Raw genomic sequence first — 22,944 nt, 5'->3', positions numbered from 1 at the left:
TTTCCTTTACATGGTCAATTTTCCTCTGGGATATCCTTGGGCAGATCATCTATGGAGACTCAAAGGAACCCAAGGTCCCAGGTCAATGGGAATGACCCTGACTGTCAGGTACAGAGACAAGCAGACCCAGCAGAGGGAGAGTGCCAGGCAACCTTGCCTTCAGGGTGCTAGTCAATAACCATACAATTTCAAGCCAGGACAAGCTTCTATTTCTTTCCCTCAGCCCCACTGTGCTGCAAGGATGCCACAGGGAGGAGTTCCCACCGGACGGTATTTCCCACCCTTCCCTCTCTTTTTCTTGCCTTTCACTCACACATAGAGCTAGGCCTGTATACTACTGATTTTGGAGGACCGTTTTCAGTGTCTAATAACCTGTTTGGGTGTGCAGTGGTCAGAAAAAAAAAAGAGAAAGAGAAAGCAGAGTGAAAGATGGAATATGAACCTCAACCAAAATTCGCTGTTCTTGTAGGCTATTTTAACCCTGTATAAATGCAACTTTTTCTTTAGCTTAATGGCCTGGGGTGGAACATTCAAATTATATATATATATATATATTAAAATACATTAAAATTTCAGAAAAACGTAAAAAAAAAGTGAGATCCGTTCCATAAAGTTTTACTGCCTATACCACCATGTAACTACATTATAGCAAAATATTAAAAGAAACATTCTTTTCTTTTAAAGTAAGTTATTGCACTTACATCTTTTGGAGAGGGGAAGAATGTGGGAAGAAGTGAGCTGAGGGGCTGAGGTGGGTGGGATGCAAGGCAGAGGCAGCTGGCGCTCCTAGCACCCCCTTTGTCGGGCATAGCCCAGACTGTCTGTTTGGTTGTTGTTGTTTGCAATAAACTCCTTCCTCCTCTCCACTGGAGTCTGTCTGTTTTGTTCCTGACTTATGACAGATGAAATATGATCAGAGAGGCCTCTGAAATCTCACGTTAATTGAAGTCGGCAAAAAAATACTAACAGTGCCCTTTTGAACTGCTGACATAGTGCAGGATGGGTTACCAGGCTAGATTAACAACAGGTGGCCAGCCAACCCCCGGTGCAAAAGAGGGGTGCATGGTCTGACAGGGTTGGGGATGCACACATCCTTTGACTCTTGAGTAGTAGGTGGGCCAGATGGGCCAGAGGGGCCTAAGCCTGCTTCTTAGACAGTAGGATGGATCATAACCAAAGCTTCTTGCCTTCCCTGTGCCCAGTAGACTATACCCGAAGGGCTTCAGCAGCAGTCCCCCACATCCCTGATGTCCCTGAGAGCCGTGCTTTCAGAATCTGTTCTGGAAGCCTGATGAGAGCCAGAGCATCAGGTCCTGCAACCCTGCACCCAGAGTGCAGGACAGGCCTCTAGGAGGCGCAAGACCCAAGCCTGACCCTAATAACAAGTACTGCATGGTAGAAGGGACTTTCCCAGCAGGAAAAAAATGGACGAATGAGTCTGAAAGTCAGGCTGTGAGGATGAAGGATGAAGCAGACAGGGGCTGCAGGATGTGACGCAGAAAGAGGCAGCTAGCGTGAGGAGCAGGGTGGCACAGGGTGCATCCGTCCCTATCTGGTCTACCAACCTGCGGGGAGGACTAAAGATGAGGCACACGTGTGTGTTTATACGCTGATATTGCAAAGGGGCACAAAGGATGGTGACTGTTGAGAGCTTTTCTTCCCAGATCCTCTTTCCAACTATCTGAACTCTCAGACATACCTTAGACTTGCTGCCTGTGGGGAGGGAACTCGGTGTAGCACAGATGTGTTTTAGGTGGACCCGGAAACTTTAGAAATGACAGCTTGCACACATTAGGGCTGGGGGACACAACAGCATCTGATCTCTTACCCCAAGTCCCAGAACAGCAACTGAGGCAGAGGCAGGAAAAGAGCCACGTGCACTTGGAAACCATGGAGTGCTGTTTCTACCACCCATCTCTGCTTCTTCCTTGAGAGTGAGGCACTTGAATCTGAGTCCAGACAAGGGAAGTCTGGCTTGTGGGAAGCTGGCTAGGTCATACTTCCCTGGTGACTGAGGGAATTCATTCCAGAGACTGGTGCCTCTCAATACAGTCATCTCTCAGTCGTCATGGGGTATTGTCTCCAGGACCTCTGGATACCCAAATCCAAGAAGCTCAAGTCCCTTCTATACAATGGTGCAGCCCCTCCCGATCTACTTTGACCATCTCTGTATCCTTAGCAATACACAATACAGCAGGAATGCCAGGTACACGGTGTTAAACTGATAAGATGAAGTTAGCACATTCTCAGTAGTGAGGCAAGGGTCCTTTAATATGCTTGTCCCTCTGTTGAATCTGCAGACAAGCAATCTGAGCCCATGAGGGTATTGACTTTACTCTCGGGAAGGGGGAGGCTGTTGTTGACTACGGCTCCAGCCCCCTGTCTGGCTACCCAGCTCTACCCACTGTCCTTCAAACTATCAGACCTTTCATTTGTCACCCTCCTTGGGATTGCTATGCTTCTGCCCAGAATCCTCTGTCCCCTCCTGGCTCTCTTGTACTAGGAGATGCCCCACTGATCCTGCACATTTCTTTCAGACAAGGCCTCTGTGGGTCTCTGTTTAGTGCTTTCCAGGAGCTGTGTGCAGGTTCTGAGGGAGTGAAATGAGATTTGGAGTCAGGGTTGGGAGGAAGGTCAGAGGAGAGTCAGAACACTTTCTGTTGAGCCAGAATGGGCCAGGAATGCAGCTCAGTTGGTGCAGTGCTTTCCTGGAATGCATGAGCCCTGGAATTCATCTCCAGCACTGCAGAAGCGATGACACCTGCCTCCAATCCCAGCACTTGGGAGGTGGAGGCAGGAGGATTGCAAGTTCAAGGTCATCATCAAGATAGCAAGTTTAAGGCCAGCCTGGGTTGGCGAGACTCTGGAGAGAGAGGGAAGGAAAGGAGGAAGGAGAGCAAGCTAGGGAGGAAGACAGGGGGTGTGGGGGGGAAGCTGACTCAGGCTTCTGGAGAGCAACTTGTAGTGAACTCAGCCTCAGCTTGACCTTGAACCCTGCAGTGTTCCTCAGGAATCCAGCACATCTGTGAAAAGCCATAATATGACAGGGGAGCTGTCCCCATTCTTTATTTCTCCTGGGGTCAAGCCAGCCCAAGGCTAGCTTCCCATGACAGTGCAACAAGTCCTGGCCCAGCAGCCTTCATCTTGGAGCCTCTGCACTTAGCCTTGGTCTCAAACCCCATGTTTCAGTCTCCCTTAGATAACCTTTGTGCCCTCCACTCTCCACCCTGCAAGGCAGTTTTTCTTGCCTCAGTGCCAAGCCCAGCCAAAGTCGTTTTTGCCCTGTGACCCTGCCTTGCTATAAGAAACGCTGCCAACCCCGGCCACCATGAGTGGGTTGGTCCCCAGACAGCAGGATGCTTGCTGTGCTGTAGAGAGTGGAGTGGGGGCTAGGGGCGGAGCTCATCCTCCCATGGCTCAGATTTGCATGCTCAGCAGCTAAGGAACAATGGACCCTCCACAAATAGCACAAATAGCCAGCTCCCCCCAAATAGGGCTGATTACAGCCCCTCTACGTGTTCGTGGAGAGAAGATGGAAGCTGGTGCCAGAAGACAATGGGGTGTGAGAGTTGAAATTTTCCCAGGAATTCTGTGTGATTCCAAACAGATTTTTTTTTCTTTTTAGCTCAACACAGACCAACAGGCTCGAGGAAGGGCAAGCTTGCACAGGGAGCTTGGCTTTATGGCCATGTGCACAACATGTGTTAAGGTGTCGCCTTGGCTGGTGGGGAGCAAATCCACTGTGGTGCCTGTACGGGATCTCTTTGGAGCCCTTCAGGACATGATTCTTAGATGTTCCAGGATGGGGGTGGGGCAGTGCTCTTGCCAAGTCTTCTGGGATTTTTTTATTTTTTCACAAGTCCCCTCCCCCTCTCTTCTCTGTTTTGTTCCTACAATGTATCTCTACTATTCCCAAGCTCTTTATGAAAAGTACTAGACCCATGCAAACCACGAAATGAGAGACAAATGAAGGTGAGAGAGATGGAGACAGGCATACAAGATGGTTGAGAGGATGGGGAAGGATGGAGTGTGGAAGCCTGCATCTCCTCTCTGACAGATTTGCACAGAGAGCTCTGTTCTGAGGAGAGAAGGGAAACTACAGGAAGTCACAAGTGGCTGAGGAGAGCTGGTCTTAGAGATGGTCTACTCTGTGACTGCAGGCCAGACACTAAGATGTTTCTGTTGCTTGTCCTGCCCTCCACTGATAAAGCAGAGACATGGCTTTCTGATCCTCTCACAAGACAGTTACGGAGCCCAAGAATGAAAGGGTTTGACACAGTGAAGCGCTGGAGAGACAGGCAACACTATGCACACAAGAGCTTTCTGCCACTCAGGTGGCTAAGGGCAGGGCAGCAGACATGGGGGACTGTCACCAAGTGTGTCACCAGACTATGATGTTGTATTTCTGGGTGACTAAAGTACAGTATTTGATCTTCGTGGGATGTCAATAACTAAGTCCCACACTTGGTACAGCTTAAACAACAGACACTCAGTTCCTCATAGCAGCAGAGGTTGGGGCCCTGGCTCATGGAACTGGAGTGGTCTATCTCCAGTTTGCAGATAGATGACTTCTCTTGGTGTCCTCTATACAGGCATGTGGAGTAACATGGTTTGCTGACAGATGACCCCGCCCTCGTGGCTTTTTCATAGATGCTGTCTCTAACACAGTGGCACTGGGTGGTGGCAGTGGGGTTGTGTGTCAGGGTTTCTGTAAGTGAACAAGGGTAGAATTCAGTTAATAACAAGCAGTGTGGTTCGTGTGTTATGTGGTGAGGGACAGGGATACACAAGAACAAGTGGGTGAGCATTACTAGAGGGTCTCAGAATCCCAGTGAGTTCCAAGACACTGACTTGAGAAGACTCATTCCGCAGAGAGGGCAGAGCAGATGGGCTCCCAACTCTGCTTTGTAAACAGTAGGCATCAGTCTAATTGGATTATGGGACACACACACAGTGTCCCTTCTGGGTGGGAGGGGGCTTCCAACAGAGCCTGGTGGGTAAGTCAGCAATAGAATGGAGAAGACTTGCCCCAAGCATGAATGGTCCCATGCCATGGGCTTGGAGTTGGGATAGAAAGAGACTAAAATTCCTCTTTGGCATGCACTGACTCACACAACTGGTGGGACTCTTGAGTGACGTAGTCTTCTTACCGGATGAAACAATCTGATCCTGGAAAGCAGAAGTTGTCTTTTATTTCTTTTCTTAGTTTGTGAGTGTTGCCGTAACAAAATGCAATTTATAAACAAGAGGGATTGATTTCTCATAATAATAGAGGTTGGGAGTCCAAGTTCAAGGTGGGAACAGCCTTGGGGGCTAGTGTGGCACCTTCCATGGTAGGAAGGCAAACGTGCCTCTCTTGGGTCTCTTCTATAACAGCATTAACTCATACTCACCTCCCATTTGCCTGGTGGCTGGAGACTCTTTAATGGTCTAGACCGGGACCAATGCCATTTGGTCCCACTTGCCTGGTGGCACTGGAGACTCTTTAGTAGCCTAGAATGAGGACCCAAAGCCATTTGCTTTCTGATGCCCATCATCTGTATCATACCTCTGCTTCCCGTGAAGAGCTGAGCCCTTGTTTACCCTCACAAGGAACAAGCTTTGCTTTAAAAATCTCCCATGGATGTCTACTCTGCCCACTCAGGGCTTGGCCTACTCTTCTTCATCTGGTTCCTCAGAAAGCTCAAGGGCTTTAAACCTTTCCTTTCCAGTTTAAGTAATTTAAGTCAGGTCTGCCTCTTGGCATGCTGCTCACAGGTCTGGTACTTTTGATCTTTACTCAGTTCAGGTTCTTTTCTTTGGGTCTCTATCAACCCAGGTATTATTTGGATATATATTATTTAATCTTCAACTACTGGGAGTTTTCTCAGATATTTGCTACCAATTTCTGACTTAATTCTACTGTGTTCAGATTAATATATTTTTAAATAAAAAATTAAATAGTATTTCATCATTTGTGTGCATCCACATACATGAATGCCACAGTATGTGTGTCGAGGTCAAAGGACAAGTTGTGGGAGTTGATTCTCTCCTTCCATCATGTGGCTCAAAATGGGGTCATCAGATTTGTCAGCACGCACTTTTATCTACTGAACCATCTCACTGGCCCAAAGAATGCATTTCTTATGTTCTCAGTTTTTTTAAAAAAAAAAAATTACTAAGGCTTACTTTTGGTGCAACACATTTGGTGTGAACATTGCGTGCAACTTTGCAAGTTGGAGCTCAGCTGTGGTAGGTGAAAGATCCTACAGCTGTCTGTAAGCCAGTGTCTGAGAGTCACTCAAGTCATCAATATTTTTCTATCAACTTGTTTCATCAATCACTGACATTGTTGAGACATACTTATGCAATTCTAAGCATTCTTTTTCCTTCTAGTTGGTTTTGCTTTCTATATTTTGAAATAATTATTTATTACATACATTGATGTATTGAGGAATTAATAAAATTGGTCCTTTATCACTATCAATATTAAATGTTTCTCTTTCTCTCCCACTTTTTAAACTCAAATGCATCTTATTTTCCTGAGAAGAGTGTGTAATTGTTCTTGCTATTTTGATTGCTGTAACAAAACACCACAGATTGTATCATTTATAAAGAGCAGAGGTATACTTCTGAAGACTGGTATCTTCTTGGCTTCTGGTGATAGGCCTTCTTGTAGCTTCATAACATAGCAGGAGGCATGTTGAATTTGCCAAGATGAATTTGCTGTTATGGTAACTCCAGAGAATGAGAACTTACTTCAACACTGTGCATCAGAGCTAAGGTTTTCACACATAGTAATCCCACAGCACTACCTGATGATTTCTGTAGTTTATTCATGGTGTTTAGGCCATTTACATTTAATATAATTATTAAACTGTTTGTATTTAAGGCAACCATCTTTCTGTTTGTTTCTATTTGTCTGATTTGCTCATTATTTACCTTTTCTTCTTCCTCTGCCTTTAAGCTAAGGACATTTTTGATATTTTACTTTCAGTATTGCCTTAGCAACTATGCCTCTTAAAAGTATTTTCATTGGTTGTCTACAGTTTATGTGTTTGTAACTTATCCCAGCCAGTCTTACAGACTTCTCAATTTTTCTTCCTAATCTGCCACCAAATCCTCAGTCTCCTTTTCTTCCCCACCCTGGCAGTGATAGAGCAGACCCAGTGCTCAGGCCCTTTCCTACCAACTCTGACTCTTTGGATAATCTCCTCTAGTCCTACTGGTTTAAATTCCACCCATATTTTTAATTCTAAATTTTCTTCTGAGAGTCAGATCCAACTGTTTAAATAGCACCACCTCTCAGATTCTAATAGAATTGTCTAAAATAGTACTTCTAAAAGATTTATTATTTATATTATTTATATATAGGGTGTGTACAGGGGGATGTGCATACATGTGCACATGCAAAGCCCAGAAAATGCAAAGATCCCCTAGATTTGGAGTTACAGGCTTGTTATGAGGGAGCTGAGATTCTGACTCTGTCAAGATTGTGCAGCAAATGCTGTTAATGGAGCAGCTGCCTCTCCAACCATGGAGGTGCTCTTGATCATTCCTTTCAATACTCCTGTCTTATTTCAGTTTGCCATTTTTCAATGAATGGTTTCACTTAGTGGATTCAGGAAGAAAATCTAGGAGTTAGCTGTAAACCTTTGTTGTTTTCACCTCCTACTTTTGATTTTTAAATAAATTTAGTAGACATTTGAGCCAGTATAAGCTCTTACCACTCATGCTTGCATCCCATTCCAGTCTCTGCTATCTAGCAATGTGATTCCTTCCTTCCTTCCTGCTTCCTATGAACTATTCTCTACACAGTAGTAGAAATGTTTTCTTTTAAGATGCCATTTAGATCTGCCATTCTACCTAAAATCTCCCAAGAACTTTCCTTCACATTAACACTGAGCACACAGCATCCTTTCAGCCTACACCATCTTTACACCATTTGGCCCTGGCTTATTTCCCTGTAATCACCTCCCAACACTCTCTCTCTCCCTTTGCATATGCCGAGGCCACACCCTGGTTCTTGTGCTAACTCTTCTCTCAAGTCTGGTATCTTCATGGTTTGGTGCTTCTCAAGGCTTAAAGATAGGCCTAACTGTCCCCTCTAGCCACCCTTTCCAAAATACTTTCCCATACCCCAATCACCACCTGTCTCCAATACTATATCTTGTCTTCACAGTATTTATGGACATTTGAAATTATACTTTTCTTACTTGTCAGAATGTTGGCCTACTGCTAGCAGGTACATTGTTATGCTCAATGGACCAGCCTCCTGGCAAGAACGAAATCTTACACATAATAAGTCAATAAAGAATTATTAACTTAATCCATCACATCAGGTTTTTCCTTTTTTCCTTCCTTCCTTCCTCCTTCCCTTTTTTCCTTCCTTTTCTCTTTCATTCCTTCTTCCTAATAAAGAGAATCATTAATAGTTAACAGAATAAAAACATGGTGGTGAATATTTACTTTCTCCTACGGCTTTCTCTAAAAGTGAATTAAATCTTATTGTTGGACAGTTCTCTTAATAGACTCTGAGTTTATGTTGGGAAAAACGTCTCTGCTGAGTGCAGACCAATCTATTCTGAGATGAGGACAGTGGTCTCAGTCCAGTGGCTAAGAAGTGAGAGGATGTGGTCACAAACTTAAATTCAAATGGACAAGGCTGGTTCCTAGTCATGGTCTCTGGTACAGCTTTGGTCCATTGTCCAAAGTGAAAGAAACCTAAAACCTCTTCCAAGAGGTCGTCACTGGGACATCCTCTTTCCCAGGCTTCCATGTGATGTGGGAGGGTCTTCTGTTTTGTGTTGATTTCATTGGTTAATAAAGAAACTGCCGCCGGGCGATGGTGGTGCACGCCTTTAATCCCAGCACTCGGGAGGCAAAGGCAGGCGGATCTCTGTGAGTTGAGACCAGCCTGGTCTACAGAGCTAGTTCCAGGACAGGCTCCAAAGCCACAGAGAAACCCTGTCTCGAAGAAAAAAAAAAAAAAGAAAGAAACTGCCTTGGCTTTTGATAGGACAGAAAATTAGGTGGGTGGAGTAGACAGAACAGAATGCTGGGAAGAAGGGAAGTGAGCTCAGACACGATGGAGCCAGCCACCAGGTCAGACATGCTGAATCTTTCCTGGTAAGATACCACCTCGTGGTGCTACACAGATATAATGGGCCAGGCAGTGTTTATATGAATACAGTTTGCATGTTGTTATTTCAGGTGTAAAGCTAGCCAGGTGGCAGGACACAGCCCGCTGCTCCTTCTACATCCATGTAGCAGGTACCCCAGTTAATGGATGCTGGATACACCACAGAATAGCATGAGACTAAATGGTGCTCCTATATGTGTATAATAGATATTCATCCTTATAACTGCCAAGGAAGGCAAGGGAAGGAAAAAAGGGCATTGGTTCTTGAATTTCCCATGTATTGGGGAAGATAGAGTTAATGAAACCCATGCTTGGCCATGTTGTCAAGATATCAAACCAAACTGGTGACAAGACCAAGGCTGTTAGTAGGGAAATTGCTGGGCCTGTATCCAGAAAGCCAGGACAGAGTACTTGGCGCAGAGTAGGCAGAAGGGAGATGAAGGTGAGTCCCACAGGATCTACCAGAGAAAGACTATTGGAAATCCTAGAGGGGTTCTGCCACCAATGCACAATTTTCCTTAATTTCCTCAATTGTGGCTGTTATCCCCATAATGAGAAACACAACCTTACTTCTAAGCAGGCTGTGAGGCTGGCAGAAAGCTGAAACCTGAAAATCAGCAGATACAGGGCTGCGTACAGCCTTTTCTATTGAAATTAAGCCACATCCAAAACACAGGGAAAGGGCTCCAAATAGCTTCAGACAGCAGCCAGCCAGCCAGGGCCCTTACCAGGCACCGGATGGACGCTCTCCGGACTCGTCAAAAGAGGCCCAAATCAAAAGTGCTCATTTCAATAACGTAAGAAAATAAACATGGGGCTTATTTATAGCACAGGAAAGGTATTGGGGCAAAAGACTGCTCATTTGGTAATCCACCCTGATAGGGCAGACAGGATCCAGACCCCCAGGCTCTCTGGTAACAGGGTAAGCTGGAAAGGAGACCAGAAGAGAGCTGGCAGCCAGCATCAACAGGTACAATCTGGAAAAGACCCAGGTAAGAGAGGGAAGATGCCTGAGACATCTGCTGTCTCTGTTCTGGCTGAAGGAAGGAGAGCCTAACAGTGGACTCCCATCAATCCCTCAAGGGAAGGTGCATGGGGGAGCAAATAATGGAACCTCCCAGTATCCTCATCCACTGGGTCATCACATACATCTGGGACAGACACTGGAGTCCCCACATATATCTGGACAGACACTGGAGTCCCTTGTACAGCTGGGACAGACACTGGGATCCCACATACAGTTAGGACAGACACTAGGATCCCCACATACAGCTGGGACAGACACTGGGATCCCCACATACATCTGGGACAGACACTGGGATCCCTACATACATCTGGGACAGACACTGGGATCCCATGCACAGCTGGGACAGACAGTAGAGTCCCCACATACAGTTGAGAGATCCACTGGTTCCCTACATACAGCTGGGACAGACACCGGAATCCCCACATACAGAGGAGGCATAAGGTTGAGGTGTACACTGGGTACCAGAATAAGGTACCCACCCAGAATAAGGGTGGGACTAAAACATAACTCCTCAGAGACTTGGCCAGTGTTGGCCTCAGGATATATGCACAGCCCCAGATCTCTGCCAGCTGCACAGCATGGAGAATAGCATAATGCCTGTCACAAGTCTGTGTGGATGCTCTTCTGGAGCCCTGGGTCAGAACTGGCTGCTCTTCATATGTGCTCCCAGAACACCACAGTTTCTAAGTTTATCTTTGGGATAGGGGACAGCAACATCAGTTTGCAGGTGTGAAAAAGGCTCATGCTGACAACTTCTGCCAGGAAGGCTCTGTGTGGTGGTAAGGCCCAATGGGTGGCTCTGGTTTAAGGGACACCTCGCCCGTGTGCAGCTCCAGAGAGGTGGCACAAATGATGGAGCTTGCTGAGCAAGCCTGTGCAGCAGCTTCTCTTAGGAGAGTGAGGAAGCCTCTCCAGGGGACAGAAGAAAATAAAAACCCTGGAAAGGCTGCACATCGGAGGAAACCAAATGCAGGACAGATTCTGGTTAAGAGAAAGGAACCTGGGAGCCGTGGGGGGAGGGGGGGCATCAGGTTGGGAGTAGGGTGTCAGACTCACCCCGGGCCACCTGCTTGCAGCTGCTAGCATCAGCAGGCTACCCATACAGATCCCACACTTGCCCAGAGAACCTGGAGGCTATGCTAATGGAGGTTGAAGATGGCTCAGTGCATCTAAGTCTTCAGATGAACTCCCAAGAGAGGGGCCAGGCTTACAGTGCACAGTGAGTCCTGCTTCCTCCTGCCCTGCCGTGGACAGCACCAGGGAGCTTCTGTCACAGTGTACTGTGGATGGGCTGGGTGGCTGCTCCAGTTGAGCTCAGAGTCACACCTCCAGAATGATGAGCGTTCCTGCCAGAGTCGCTCAGGAAGTAGTTGGGCATAGCTTGGGTCAGCTTGGCAGTCTCCATCTTGGCCTCTCTGGGCAGCCTGTGATAGATGCTCTGGCTGCTCCAGAGGACTACCTGGGGCCTAAGAAAGGAGGAAAGCAGCCTCCAAAGAGGCTATTGCCATAAAGCAAAGACCAATGGCATTGCAGTGTGGATGGGGGTTGGAGGTCTGGCTCATGTGACAGAGGTTTGTCTGAGAGGATTAGAAATTCAAGGTCACCCTCCAAGTACCTATTAAGTTGGAGGCTAGTCTGGGGTACATGAGACCTACCCCCCAAAATAAAACATCCCTCCCACAGAACTAAAAAAACGCCACACAATGGTGCTGATGGGACCCAAGCCACAGGCGTGGTGTGGATATTTGTACACTGTGTGAAGATGTGCTGCTGTGACTGCTGTAATAAAAAACTGACTGGCCAATAGTTAGGCATGAGGTAAAAGCAAAACTTCCAGGGCAGAGGGAGAGAAACAGGGAAGAAGAACCTAGGCACAGAGGAGACACCAAGGAGACACGAGGAGACACAGAGAAAGTCGGACATACAGAATAAACAGCCAAGCTTTCAGAATTAACAAAAAGTGTTGTTGTTTGGGAGCTAGTTGGTGATACAGAGAAAGACTCATTACAGGTGATCTCTCAGTACAGTAGGGCCACAAGCTGTGGACCCAGCAGAAACCTTGGTCAAATCCAATCACATCCTTAACATGACCTCTGCTTCTTGATTTTGCTTTAGCTGAAACCATCCAAGGTTCTTGACTTGAACCCCTAATCATGCTTCCTTGCTATTTGCAGTCAGATCCTGGAAGAGACTGGAACCCAAGGATTATAAGGCAGTCCCTCAGCTGGTATGGACAGAGGAGTCTGCCTCTGCTGGGCTGCCCAGCACACTGTAGGAGAGATTCCCTTCCCCACAAACAGATCAGAACCCAGTAACTAGCTCAAAGCACTGTGTAAATTAGACAAGGCTGGGAAGCCAGGCAGTCGGGGCTAGTACACTGTAAAGAGAGATCAGCAGAACATCACAGGGTGAAAAGAAGTCAGAGAAAAAGATGGTATTTCCATTTCAGTTTTCCGGAAAAAGGCTTTGGCCTAAACCCAAGACATGGTAAAATAAAAATTAAAAGCCAACAAACAAATCAACCAACCAATCAACCAAAACTAAGAGCAAGTATCTAAGTAAAATTAATCAGAAAAAAAACGTCTTTGCAACGCTGCCATTTTCAGAAGGCTTGTTCCAGTCAGTCCCTGGGGAAGCAGTGGCTCAGTGCACACATCTGGGCCAGATCCAAGGTCAGTTCAGATCCCCTTCTCTATAGGCCAGTGGGCTGGAGTGCCTTCTAAAAGATGTCTTACTCTGGAACCAGCTGTTGTCTGCTGTAGGCCAGAACATGGCGTTTTAATTAGCATTATTGTTCTGCTTCTGAAACCAGGCTCTGTGGCATCCCAAGGGCAGATGGTCCTGACCCAAGCTTAGGCAAAGCTCGCTGGCTAGCTTAAGACACAAAGGGTAGGGTACAGTCCCTTGCCATTTTGGATCCAGACCACTCACTCCATTTTCTGTCCTGTTTCTACTGAGGGAACCACCTGTCCTTTAGACAGTACCTTTGAGGCTTGTGTAGAGTTTAAGGCACAGTTCTGAACATAACACTGACTTTACGCTATGTTCTAAGACCTAACCCCAGCTTTTCCAGAAATAGTGGGGTACTTTGTGTGGAATGTTATTGTCCAACAATCCAACAGAGTCTATGATCCTGGGGGCCCCCAACATCTAAGAGTATAGTTCCTCTTCCAAATCCAAAGTTCTCTTTTTTGTTAACTAATATTTCTGTGGTGTATTTGTTCCCAGGTGAGTGGGCAGGTCACATGTGGGCATGGACATGTGCATTTGGCACCCCTAGGCCAGCCTCTGGTGTCGTCTCTACCCTCCTTGTCTTTCTAGGCAGGGTCTTGAGTTTTTCCTGGAATGTGATTTAGTTAGGACAGCTGGCCAGCACTCAGGGATTCTCCCCTGCAAAGGGATCGCAAACATGACTTCCGTGCCTGGCCTTTCTACATGGGTTTTGGGGACTGAACTCAGGTCTGCATGCTTGTGCTAAGGGCACTTTATCAAGTACTCAACCCCTTTAGCTAAAAAAAAAAAAAATATGGATACGTGTCTGTGGGAGAGAGTTCAGGCAAATATGTCCTGTGGTGCATGTGTGGTCAGGAGACAACTCTTAAAGTTGGATCTTTCATGCAGTAGCCAGGCGGAGGGTGATATCACATAAGCCCACCATAAGCACAGTCCCGGGCTCTCTGCAAGGATTTCAATGTGTCTCCCCCTCCCATACCCCCCATTCTGGAAACAGGATGGTGACCCCTTAAAAATAGAGACACATAATATTGCAACTTCAAGGATATGGGTAGCAAAAGAAACCCTTTTCTTTGGCTTCAACCTATGGCCTCTAGAGTTATGCATGTGATACCATAAAACTTCCCATGTTATCCATCTGCTCACTGCTGTAAGCACCTGCAGTTCATGCAACAATGCGCAGCTGGAGTGTGTATCTGCAACTTGTGCCCTAGCCTATTCCACCAGCGCCCCAGATTCTACCCTCTGCTAACATGAACTTTCTAGATCTCTACCTCCACTTTTGCTGCATCAGAAATCTTCCTCTGGTGGGAATGTATATGAGTGGATTTTCTAACAAACTCATTTACTCTCTGTGTGTGAGCGTGCGCGTGGGCGCACATGCACGGATACATGTATATGTGAGTATGAGTGCATACATGCTACAGTATGCTATGAAAGTCAGAGAAAACTTACAGGAGTAGGTTCCCTCCTTCCATTTCCTGTTCTGCAGATTGAGCTCAGGTCATCAGGCTTGTGTAGAAAACACATTTACCTGCTGAGCCATCGTGCTAGCTTCAAAATGACACAGGACCTCTGGATAGGTCCGTGCTCACCACACTGCTCAACAGAACAATGGGTGGCGCGAGCGACGATGACTGGCGTACGACAAAGTTTCTGTAATTATATCCATATTCTAAGCAAATTGTTATGTATTTTGTGTTCTGGGGACATATGTTATGGCTAAAGCCCAAACTGTGGCTAATCTTAATATTAGACCCAGATAAATCTGTTTCAAATCTATAACATTTAACATTTGCCAGAGTAGATTTGTTCATCAACTAGGCTTAAAGAGGTATAATTCACACATGTGGAGTATTAGGAAATGCTGAAATGTAATGATTTAAATATACCAGCAACTGCTGGGATATGGTTGCTATGGCAGTATTTAACGTTAGCCAGAACCCCTTGGCCAATGTTATAGCCACAGCAAAAGAACGAGGATCCTGGGCATCCCCTCGGGGTGGGAGGTCACAATGCCCTTAGCTCCTACAACATGGTAGCAGCTAGAATGACTCCAGGGTGGCAGTCAGAGGACACTTATTTCCCTGAGTATACCTTGAAATATCCAGACCTAGGGTTAAGGACACCTCTGATGAACTTATCTGCTCTTAGGATGCTCCCATAAATACATACTTGATGCATATGGAGCGGGGTGTCCTTCCTGGCTGCATCTTCCCAGATGGCTGTTAGAACAGAAGGTTGGGTTATATGCACAGAACAAGGACGGGTCCTTGGATAACCAAGGACCAGCATTCTAGACAGAAGAAAAAGGAATAAAAAATAATTTTAATATAAAAAAGCCACAACAAGGAGTTGTTTGGGGACTGTCAGGACATTTCTTGGCAGCCTGTGCTCTTCTGCTATGCACCCAGGACTGTAACTCAGGTCCAAGCCTACTTCTCACCCTCAGCGGTATTGGGATCTGCAGCACGTTTTAGGCTTGGCTATTCCTCCAGATTCTGCTGTCGTGAAATAACTGCATTCCTCTGCTGTGACTCCTGGATCTAAAACTGTGGACAGTCAACACAGCCCTCTCCTCTAAGGCAACTGAAGGGCCAGTGAGCTGGTAAACTGGGTCTGCAAGCCAAAACCAATACTCTGGGCTCAAAACTGCAACTAGTCCCTGAGACTTCCTTCCTTTGGCATTTCCAGAGAGTCCATCGGAGATGGGAGGACAAAGCAAGCTGCACAGTTCAAGAGGCTCCAGTGTGTTTGGGGAAGTTTGACCCAGGCTGTCCTTCTCTACCCCACAGTGAGTGCTGCAGGGCCTAGCTGGGTTCCTCCACAGCCCCGGCTCATTGTGGCAAGCTTCATAAGCTGCCAATGTTGGGGAAGCTCTTCAGTTTCTCAGGGAAGTCATCTTTGTAGAGCACTGGGTCAGCGCGGTGCTCCACCACCTTGAGGGGCATGGTCCCAAAGACAGAAGCAAACTTATTGATGCATTCAGACCTGAGGGTGCAAGCAGAATGGGAGTGGTTAGCTGCTGAGAGACAGCAAAGCCCAACATAGCCACTGTCCACAAGAGAACGGAAAGGCGCTGAAAGGGTACCTTGCTGGGCTCTGCAAAGGGCTGTGGTGGAAAGCAAGATGATGGGAGATCCCTGGCTCTGTTCGGAGGAAGAAAGTGAATAGGGGATGTTGTCTGCAGGATTTCAGGTCAGGACACCTGCCCCTCCCCCTCAAATTCCAGTCATTTTTCCAGCACTAGCAGGCCTGAAACCCAGGTGGATTAGCTCCAGCAATCCTTAACCCCATCTCTGCCAGTTATAGGGAAGAAGGATAAAGGAAAGAAAAAAGGCTCTGCTTGCTTAAACTGAAGAGGTGGATGTAAGGGTCCTATCCATGCAAGGCAGAGGAGTAGAGGGATTGGTGACTCCGAATTTCAAGAAATGAGCATTTAGCTCCCCAGCACTCACAGATGTTCTGTGAATGTCCAGCCATAAGCACTGCTCTGCAGACACAGCCAGAGCCCAAAGAGGGCTTTCTGCATGACTGGTGTGACTTTTGCTACTCCCACACTAGAACCGGGAGCAAGAGCAACTTGGTGACAAGAGCTGAACACTGTGAAGCAGAGCTTCCTCCGCGCTTCTCGCAGCTGAACTTTCCTTCAGAGGAAAGGGTCAGGCCCTTTATAGGAATGGCTCAGGTCAGTCAGGCCAACTGAGTGTGACAGCTGGGTGATGAGGGCGTCTGCACCAGGCCAGAGGGGAAAAGCAGCCTGGGAAAAGCCTTTTTGAAGCTGGGGCCCAGAAGGATGGATTTCAGAGGGTCAGTGCCTTCTGGGCAGCTGCCGGAGAGCTACGGAGGACCCTGATGAGAGAGTGGCCACAGGGCAGTAGCCAGCTCCAAGTGCTCGCAGTCACCTCTCCATCTCCAGATACCCCATAAGCTGCTTCCAAAATGTGTAGACAGAGAAGAGCTCCGGGCTCAGGAAGGTGTCTGTTAGTGAAGGCCACCATCACCAGGTCTTCCGTCCTTGTTGCATTTCTGAAGAGCTTGCACACTGCACCACGGACTTTTGGTCACTAATGTCAACAGATCGACCCACACCACAAAGAGGTGACACTCAGTAGCCGCTCAATAAGGGAGTGAGTGCTCATGATAGCCCAGTTTCTAGTGGGAAGGCTGAGACACTAAAAGACTGATGTGTAAAAGCTAACTAACTAAATAAATAAATTTGAAAAAAATGTGCCAGAGCCAAACTCAGGGTTTCCAGCTCCTGAGACTAAAGTCTGAGTGACAAGACACAAATCTACTTATGAACCTGTGTGGCCCAATAGGAGGTGCTGAAAGGCCACAACACCAGAACCCCTGTTCTGTACCAGGTAATTTACCTACACATCTTACTGATTTCTTGAAGTATTCCTCCCCATCCTCAACTCTCTTGCACAAGGCCTGAGTTTATATTAGCCTCATGCTGGATTCAGAGAGGTTAAGTTGCCCAAGAATGATGATTCGCAGTGCTGGAACTGGGATTCATTCGTTGGCTGGGATGGAGATGAACACGGCTGGGTCCAACCTGCATCACAGGTTTCAGGCTTATATTTAGTTCTGTATCCAGCAGGCTATACCGTGCTTGGCACAAAGACAGCCATAACTGTTCATGAGCTTATGAGTGGACACTATAATTTGAAATGTAATGGGAAAACTGAAGTTCAGGTAAGATAAGCCGATTTCTTAGGTTGGATTCCTAACTGGACATAAAATGCTGCTTTAAGTCAATATCGTCTGTCATGGCGTCCTTGGCAATGACACTCGTCAAAGAGAACAAAACTTCTTCTGGTGCTTTAAGAACTAGCAGCCTCTGGAAAGAGACTTGAAGGAGTAAAAGCTACTTTCCTTCTCAGATGACAGTTCTGATCCCAGACTCCAAATCTACTACTAAATAAGCAGACTGAACCCCAGGCCCCAATAAAAGGCCCAAGGATGGTGGAACAGTTTCATCTTCCACCAGAAGACGGAACAATGGGTAAGCAGGACAAGCGCAGGGCTCTACAGTGAACGTCTCCTGGGCTCTCTCTTCCTCCAGCCTAAGCGCCTGATTTCTCAAGTCAGGGCTCCAACTTTTACCCATGAAGCTTTGCTCATAGCCAGTGTATTTTCAAATGTGTCTCCTGCCCCTCTATGAATCTCCCAAGTGGATGGCTTGTATTTCCCAGCGGCCCTTGGTCACCAAAACTCACACTTTACAACCTGGCTTAGTTACTTCATGCTGTCAACTTTTGGGTCTCCACTAAGCCGGTCTGTTTGTCCCTGGCAGCTTTCTTACTCCAGCTCTGCACACCCTGTCTTTCTTCTATCTCGCCAGGCCACTTCTGGCTTCACTTACTGTCTCCCAAATGTAGGAATGTCTCCCTTCTTCCCTTGGATTTTCTTAAGTCCACTGCTCTGTCTGGGGAGGTACCTTCCATACATCTCCATTCCCACTGGCCTGCGCAGAGGGCAAGCTCTCACGGCCACACATCCTACTGATGTCATTCATGATTAAAATCTCCTGCCCAGGGAGGGAAAAGGGAGGCGGGGAGGAAGCGGAATTTTTTAATAAAAAAAATTTTTAATTAAAAAGAAAAGAATTTTTGAAAGGAAAAAAAAAATCTCCTGCCCATATCAACGGCTCACCCCTTCCCTGTATTGTTTGCACTGTGAAAGGTCCTGCCATTTTTCTTGACTCAAAAGTCCAAGTTATTTCTGTGACTTTTTCCCCCACAGCCTCCCCACACCCATCAAGGTGGCAACAAAACTCTGGCATGTCTTCCTTAGGACAGTTGTGGGCATTTTCACTTGTGCCTTTGTGTAGATTCAGGCTGGTCATCCTTCTCCCGTCTCTTCAATATTCTTTCCATGATAAGGACTGCTTTAAACAAGTCTTAGATCAATTCCTTGAATAGGTTAGTCCCCTTTTCAAATCCTTATGGCTTCTCAGAGTCTGAAGGAAAAACCTAAGCTCTTTAGTTGGGGATTCAACCTGGCTCAAAGTAAATTTCTTCACGCCAAAATAACTTTGAACTTGCTGACCTGGCCTCACAGTTCCCATTCCTCTGACCTGCTCATCCTGCTCGGAAGATGAGGTCCTGGAGATTTTTAAAAATTTTTAAATTTATTTAAATTTTAATTATTTTTATTTTATGTGCATTGGTATTTTGCCTGCATGCATGCCTGTGTGAAGGTGTCAGATCCCCTGAAACCAGAGTTACAGACAGCTGTAAGCTGCCATGTAGGTGTTAGGAACTAAACCCAGGTTCTCTTGAAGAGCAGCCAGTGCTCTTAACTACTGAGCCATCTCTCTAGATCCCCTGGTGATTTTTTTAAAAAAAAAATTTGTATGCATATATGTTTGTATGTATGTGTGTATGCCACGTGAGTGCAGATACCTGTCAAGGTTAGAAGAGGGTACTTAGTCTCTGAAGCTGGAGCTGGTTGTGGGGAACTGAACTTGGGTCATCTGGAAAAGCAGCAAGCTCTCTTAACCACTAAGCCATATCTCCAGCCCCTGGTGATTTCCAAAGCCTCCTTTCCATGTTACCACTTTTAACAAAATTGTTCTGAATAATCCACCCAATAAGAACGTTTCTTTCTTGCCTCTTGTTATTATAAACTGTACTTTCCTAAGGGGATGCACCGCAAACAGCTCCAGATTAGGCTTTGCAGACATAAATATATACGCGCCTGCTGTGCACAGCCAACGCTGGGAAAGAGGAAGCACTAGGATCTGAAAGAACTGCAAGAGCTTCACAGCGCTCCTGAAGCAGCCTCCACTGCTCCCTGCTCAGGGCATCTTAGCCATCTTCCCAAGTGTTCTGGCCCTGCCTTTAGCACAGCTTTAACCCCACCATGAACTTCAAGGTTCTCATCAGGTCAGCTTTCTTCCCTCTGCTGTACTGTAAACCTCCACGTTAACTCTGCCCGCAACTACTTGCCTCAATGCTATGAATTCTCCCCAGTACTGGGAGTAAGGTAGGTTTTAATAACCATTTCATCTGCTCTGGTAGAATTACAACCGGGGCCTTTTCCCAATGAGCTATGGTAGATAATTAACTCTGCCATACTTCACAGCATTTGCAGTGTTACAGGGGCCATTCATATATGATTTCACGTCGACTGTTGGTAAAAGTCAATGGCTTTTGAGTAAGATATCTGTATGAGGGAGCTACGGACGTTATTTAGAGTTAAAGAAACAAAATATCACAGAAGAACCCAAGACCAGATGAAAGGGTTGGGAGGATTTTCTTGTGGTTATGGACTTCAGGAATGAACCTGTCAGAGAAGCACATGCAGCTTGGGAAGCTGAGCAAAGACTGCAGCCACATTCTTGGAGCACACTTGAGTCCCTTGACGACTGAGCTGACAGATGTTAGAGCTTGTGGGCCCGCGTATGGAGGGGCTTCTAGAAGAAGTCAGATGCATCCAGGAGCTCTGAAGGCTGGGGACCAAGAGGGTGTAGTGCAGATCCCAGTGGTCATGAAGAAAGAACCCATGACAGAATTCTTAGGATTCCTAGCCCAGGTGACATGACACGCTCACGTGACTGCTGAGGAACTAACAGAATGATTCAGAGTCACCCTGTTGTTCCAGTCTTCAGAGCCCGGCAGGAGGCATCGCAGGGACAGTGGAAACATTTTGTCTCTGCTGGGTTGGGCTTAATTCTTTCAAATTAAGCATTACTGTAACATGGAACTATTACCCTGAGAAACAAGCCAGTGTTTCCTTGGAGTCAGCTCACTTCCATTCAAGTGACTACAGACAGTTACTCAGTCCACACAAAGGATCTGGCTTCCACAGCTTAAGGCCAGCTATATTTTTTCAGAGCCTTCCAGCCATTACAAATTGAGTGAGGAGCATCCCAAATTAATTCACTGGGTGACCTGGGTTTGAACTAACTCAATTCCCACAGTGCAAAAGGAGGTGACTGGCTACCAGCTGCTATCCTTGTATCTCTAACACAGGCCCATAAACAGGCCCAGGCAGGAAGTAGAAATGGAGACTAGGGTGGACCTCTGTTCAGAGATGTACTCACCTCTCCACCATGTGAGTCTGGTCGAGTGAGAGCCCATCGATGGCCGTGCACTCAGGACACTTGAACTTCTTTCTTGGGGTTACCTGCCAAGGAACATGAAACACATGGCTGTCAGTGCCCAGGACTATAAAGCCACTCTGTGATGCCACTGTGCAGGCTTCTGTGCAGGGATATGTATACCTGTGCACCCTGTGCATGTATGCACACATGCACATGCGCATACACCTCAGCATTCCTCCATTCAATCTGTGCTGCGCAGCCAAGGACAGCACTCCCAAGGGCCCAATAAAAGCAGCTTGGAGGGCTTTTGCCTTCTGTAACTGGAAAGAAGCCGTGATGACAAGCTCCTTAATTCCTGTTTAATGACTGTTTTCTCACTGCCAAGGTCCTTGTATAAACACCATTTGTTCTTGCAGTCATGCGGGCGGTGAAATACAGCCTCCCACAACTTGCAGTCTAACCTTGGTCCCAACAGGCAGCCTCTCTCCTTCTCTTCTAAGGCCCAGAGCAGAGCAGCACCTCTCCTGAAGATGCCAGTTCATTTCCCAGTTCCCTTGGTCAGGAAAATAACTATACAGCCCACACCCTAATTCTTCTTCCCTGACTCCTTTAACACCCACTGCCCAAGCCTGAGACTCTGGGTGATCCTTCCAGCAAAGCCAGGGAGGCTGCTACGAAGATGAGTAAATGGGGATGGAAGGGAGAATAACACCAACCAGGGCAAGGTCGAGACTCCCAGACTCCACCCATAGCAAGCAGTCACAGCTAGCCACACGTTAAAGAAGAAATGTAAGGCCTGTGGTCCCTGGAAAGCAGCCCCCACAATTTACACTTTTCCATTTTTCTTGAAATCCTTTGCTTTGAGTCCTGGGGCACATGGCAGGGGACTCAGTGAGACGCCACCCAAGCTGCCAATCTAAACTCCGATGATGGTGACGCTTTCAGACTGAGAAGCCTCTGGCACTACCCAATCTCACATGGAGTTCTAACAGCCCACAAGTGGGCTTATACTACTGATCCATAACTTGGGCTCTGATTTGAACACAGTGTTTCAAGAATAAATATATATTTTCAGGTCCAAAGACCTTGGTTTTCTTTTTCTTTTTCTTTTTTTTTTAGCTTTTAGTATGTTATGTCATAGGTATTTTAAAATACTGGTAGTTGGATCTTTAAAGCCAAAGATAAGGACAATTGCATAAGCACTCTACTCTCTATACAGAAAGCAGTACCTATTTACTGTTCCAACAGCTTCCCTGGGCCAGGGAACAATACTGAGCTCCAGATAGCCAAGCGAGGGGGTGGCAGACTCTCACCTTAATGACAGCTTTCCCCGTAACATTGGCCACCAGGAAATTCATGGCGATATCTTCACAGTTCATGTGAGCATCCACCCAGTTCTTGATGTCCCCAGGCATTTTGTAGGTATACAGGTAATTAAAATACTGTCACATGAGACAAAAAAGAAGAAATAAAGAATAGTAATTCTCCCTGGCTGGAATGTCAAGGGCAACTTGGTGGTACAAGGACAAAATTAATCACAAGACTTGACTAGGCAAAAGGAGGTTAAGTGGCCTAGCGCCTTTAAAATAGGCTGGTACTGTGCACCATGGGACACTGTGTCACACACACACATCACTAAAAAATTAAAATGGTAGGTATGTGCTTTTCATTTCTTAAGTTACGATTTACTTTAATGCAGATTCCTGGATAAGTGACAGGGGCAGATGGACGGCACCAGGCACGGCGAGCTCACCTTCCGAAGAGTCCCTTTAAAGTGTAACATTCAATAAATGCAAAATAGAAAGTAAGAGAAATATTTCCATTGTCTTCCTATTAATAAAAAGTGTGAGCCAAACATCCAAGTGGTCATGAGATCGATTGCTCCAGCAAGTCTTTCTGTGGGCCACGCCATGAGCTAAGAGTGAAGGCATATGCTTACAGAAGCCAAACAAGGGCGAGGCAAACCTGAAATTACCATAAACTCCACGAGTAAACTAGAAACTAACA

At 46.5% G+C, this 22,944-nt stretch overlaps 1 protein-coding gene across 1 annotated transcript in view; it reads right to left on the bottom strand.

Moving 5' to 3' along the window:
- Window positions 1–15,190: 15,190 nt before the first annotated feature.
- Window positions 15,191–22,944, bottom strand: part of Ext2 (exostosin glycosyltransferase 2) — a 145,871-nt gene continuing 138,117 nt past the window's right edge. The window contains exons 12-14 of the mRNA XM_057780971.1: window positions 22,251–22,379; window positions 20,938–21,020; window positions 15,191–15,872 (exon numbers count right to left, since the gene is read on the bottom strand). Of these exons, the coding sequence (XP_057636954.1) occupies window positions 15,734–15,872; window positions 20,938–21,020; window positions 22,251–22,379 (351 nt within the window). The 3' untranslated portion in view covers window positions 15,191–15,733. The remainder of the gene's footprint in view (window positions 15,873–20,937; window positions 21,021–22,250; window positions 22,380–22,944) is intronic.

Source organism: Chionomys nivalis, chromosome 9 (assembly GCF_950005125.1).
Source record: "Chionomys nivalis chromosome 9, mChiNiv1.1, whole genome shotgun sequence".
NCBI classification, from domain to species: Eukaryota; Metazoa; Chordata; class Mammalia; order Rodentia; family Cricetidae; genus Chionomys; species Chionomys nivalis.
This window is presented reverse-complemented; position numbering and strand designations above follow the sequence as displayed.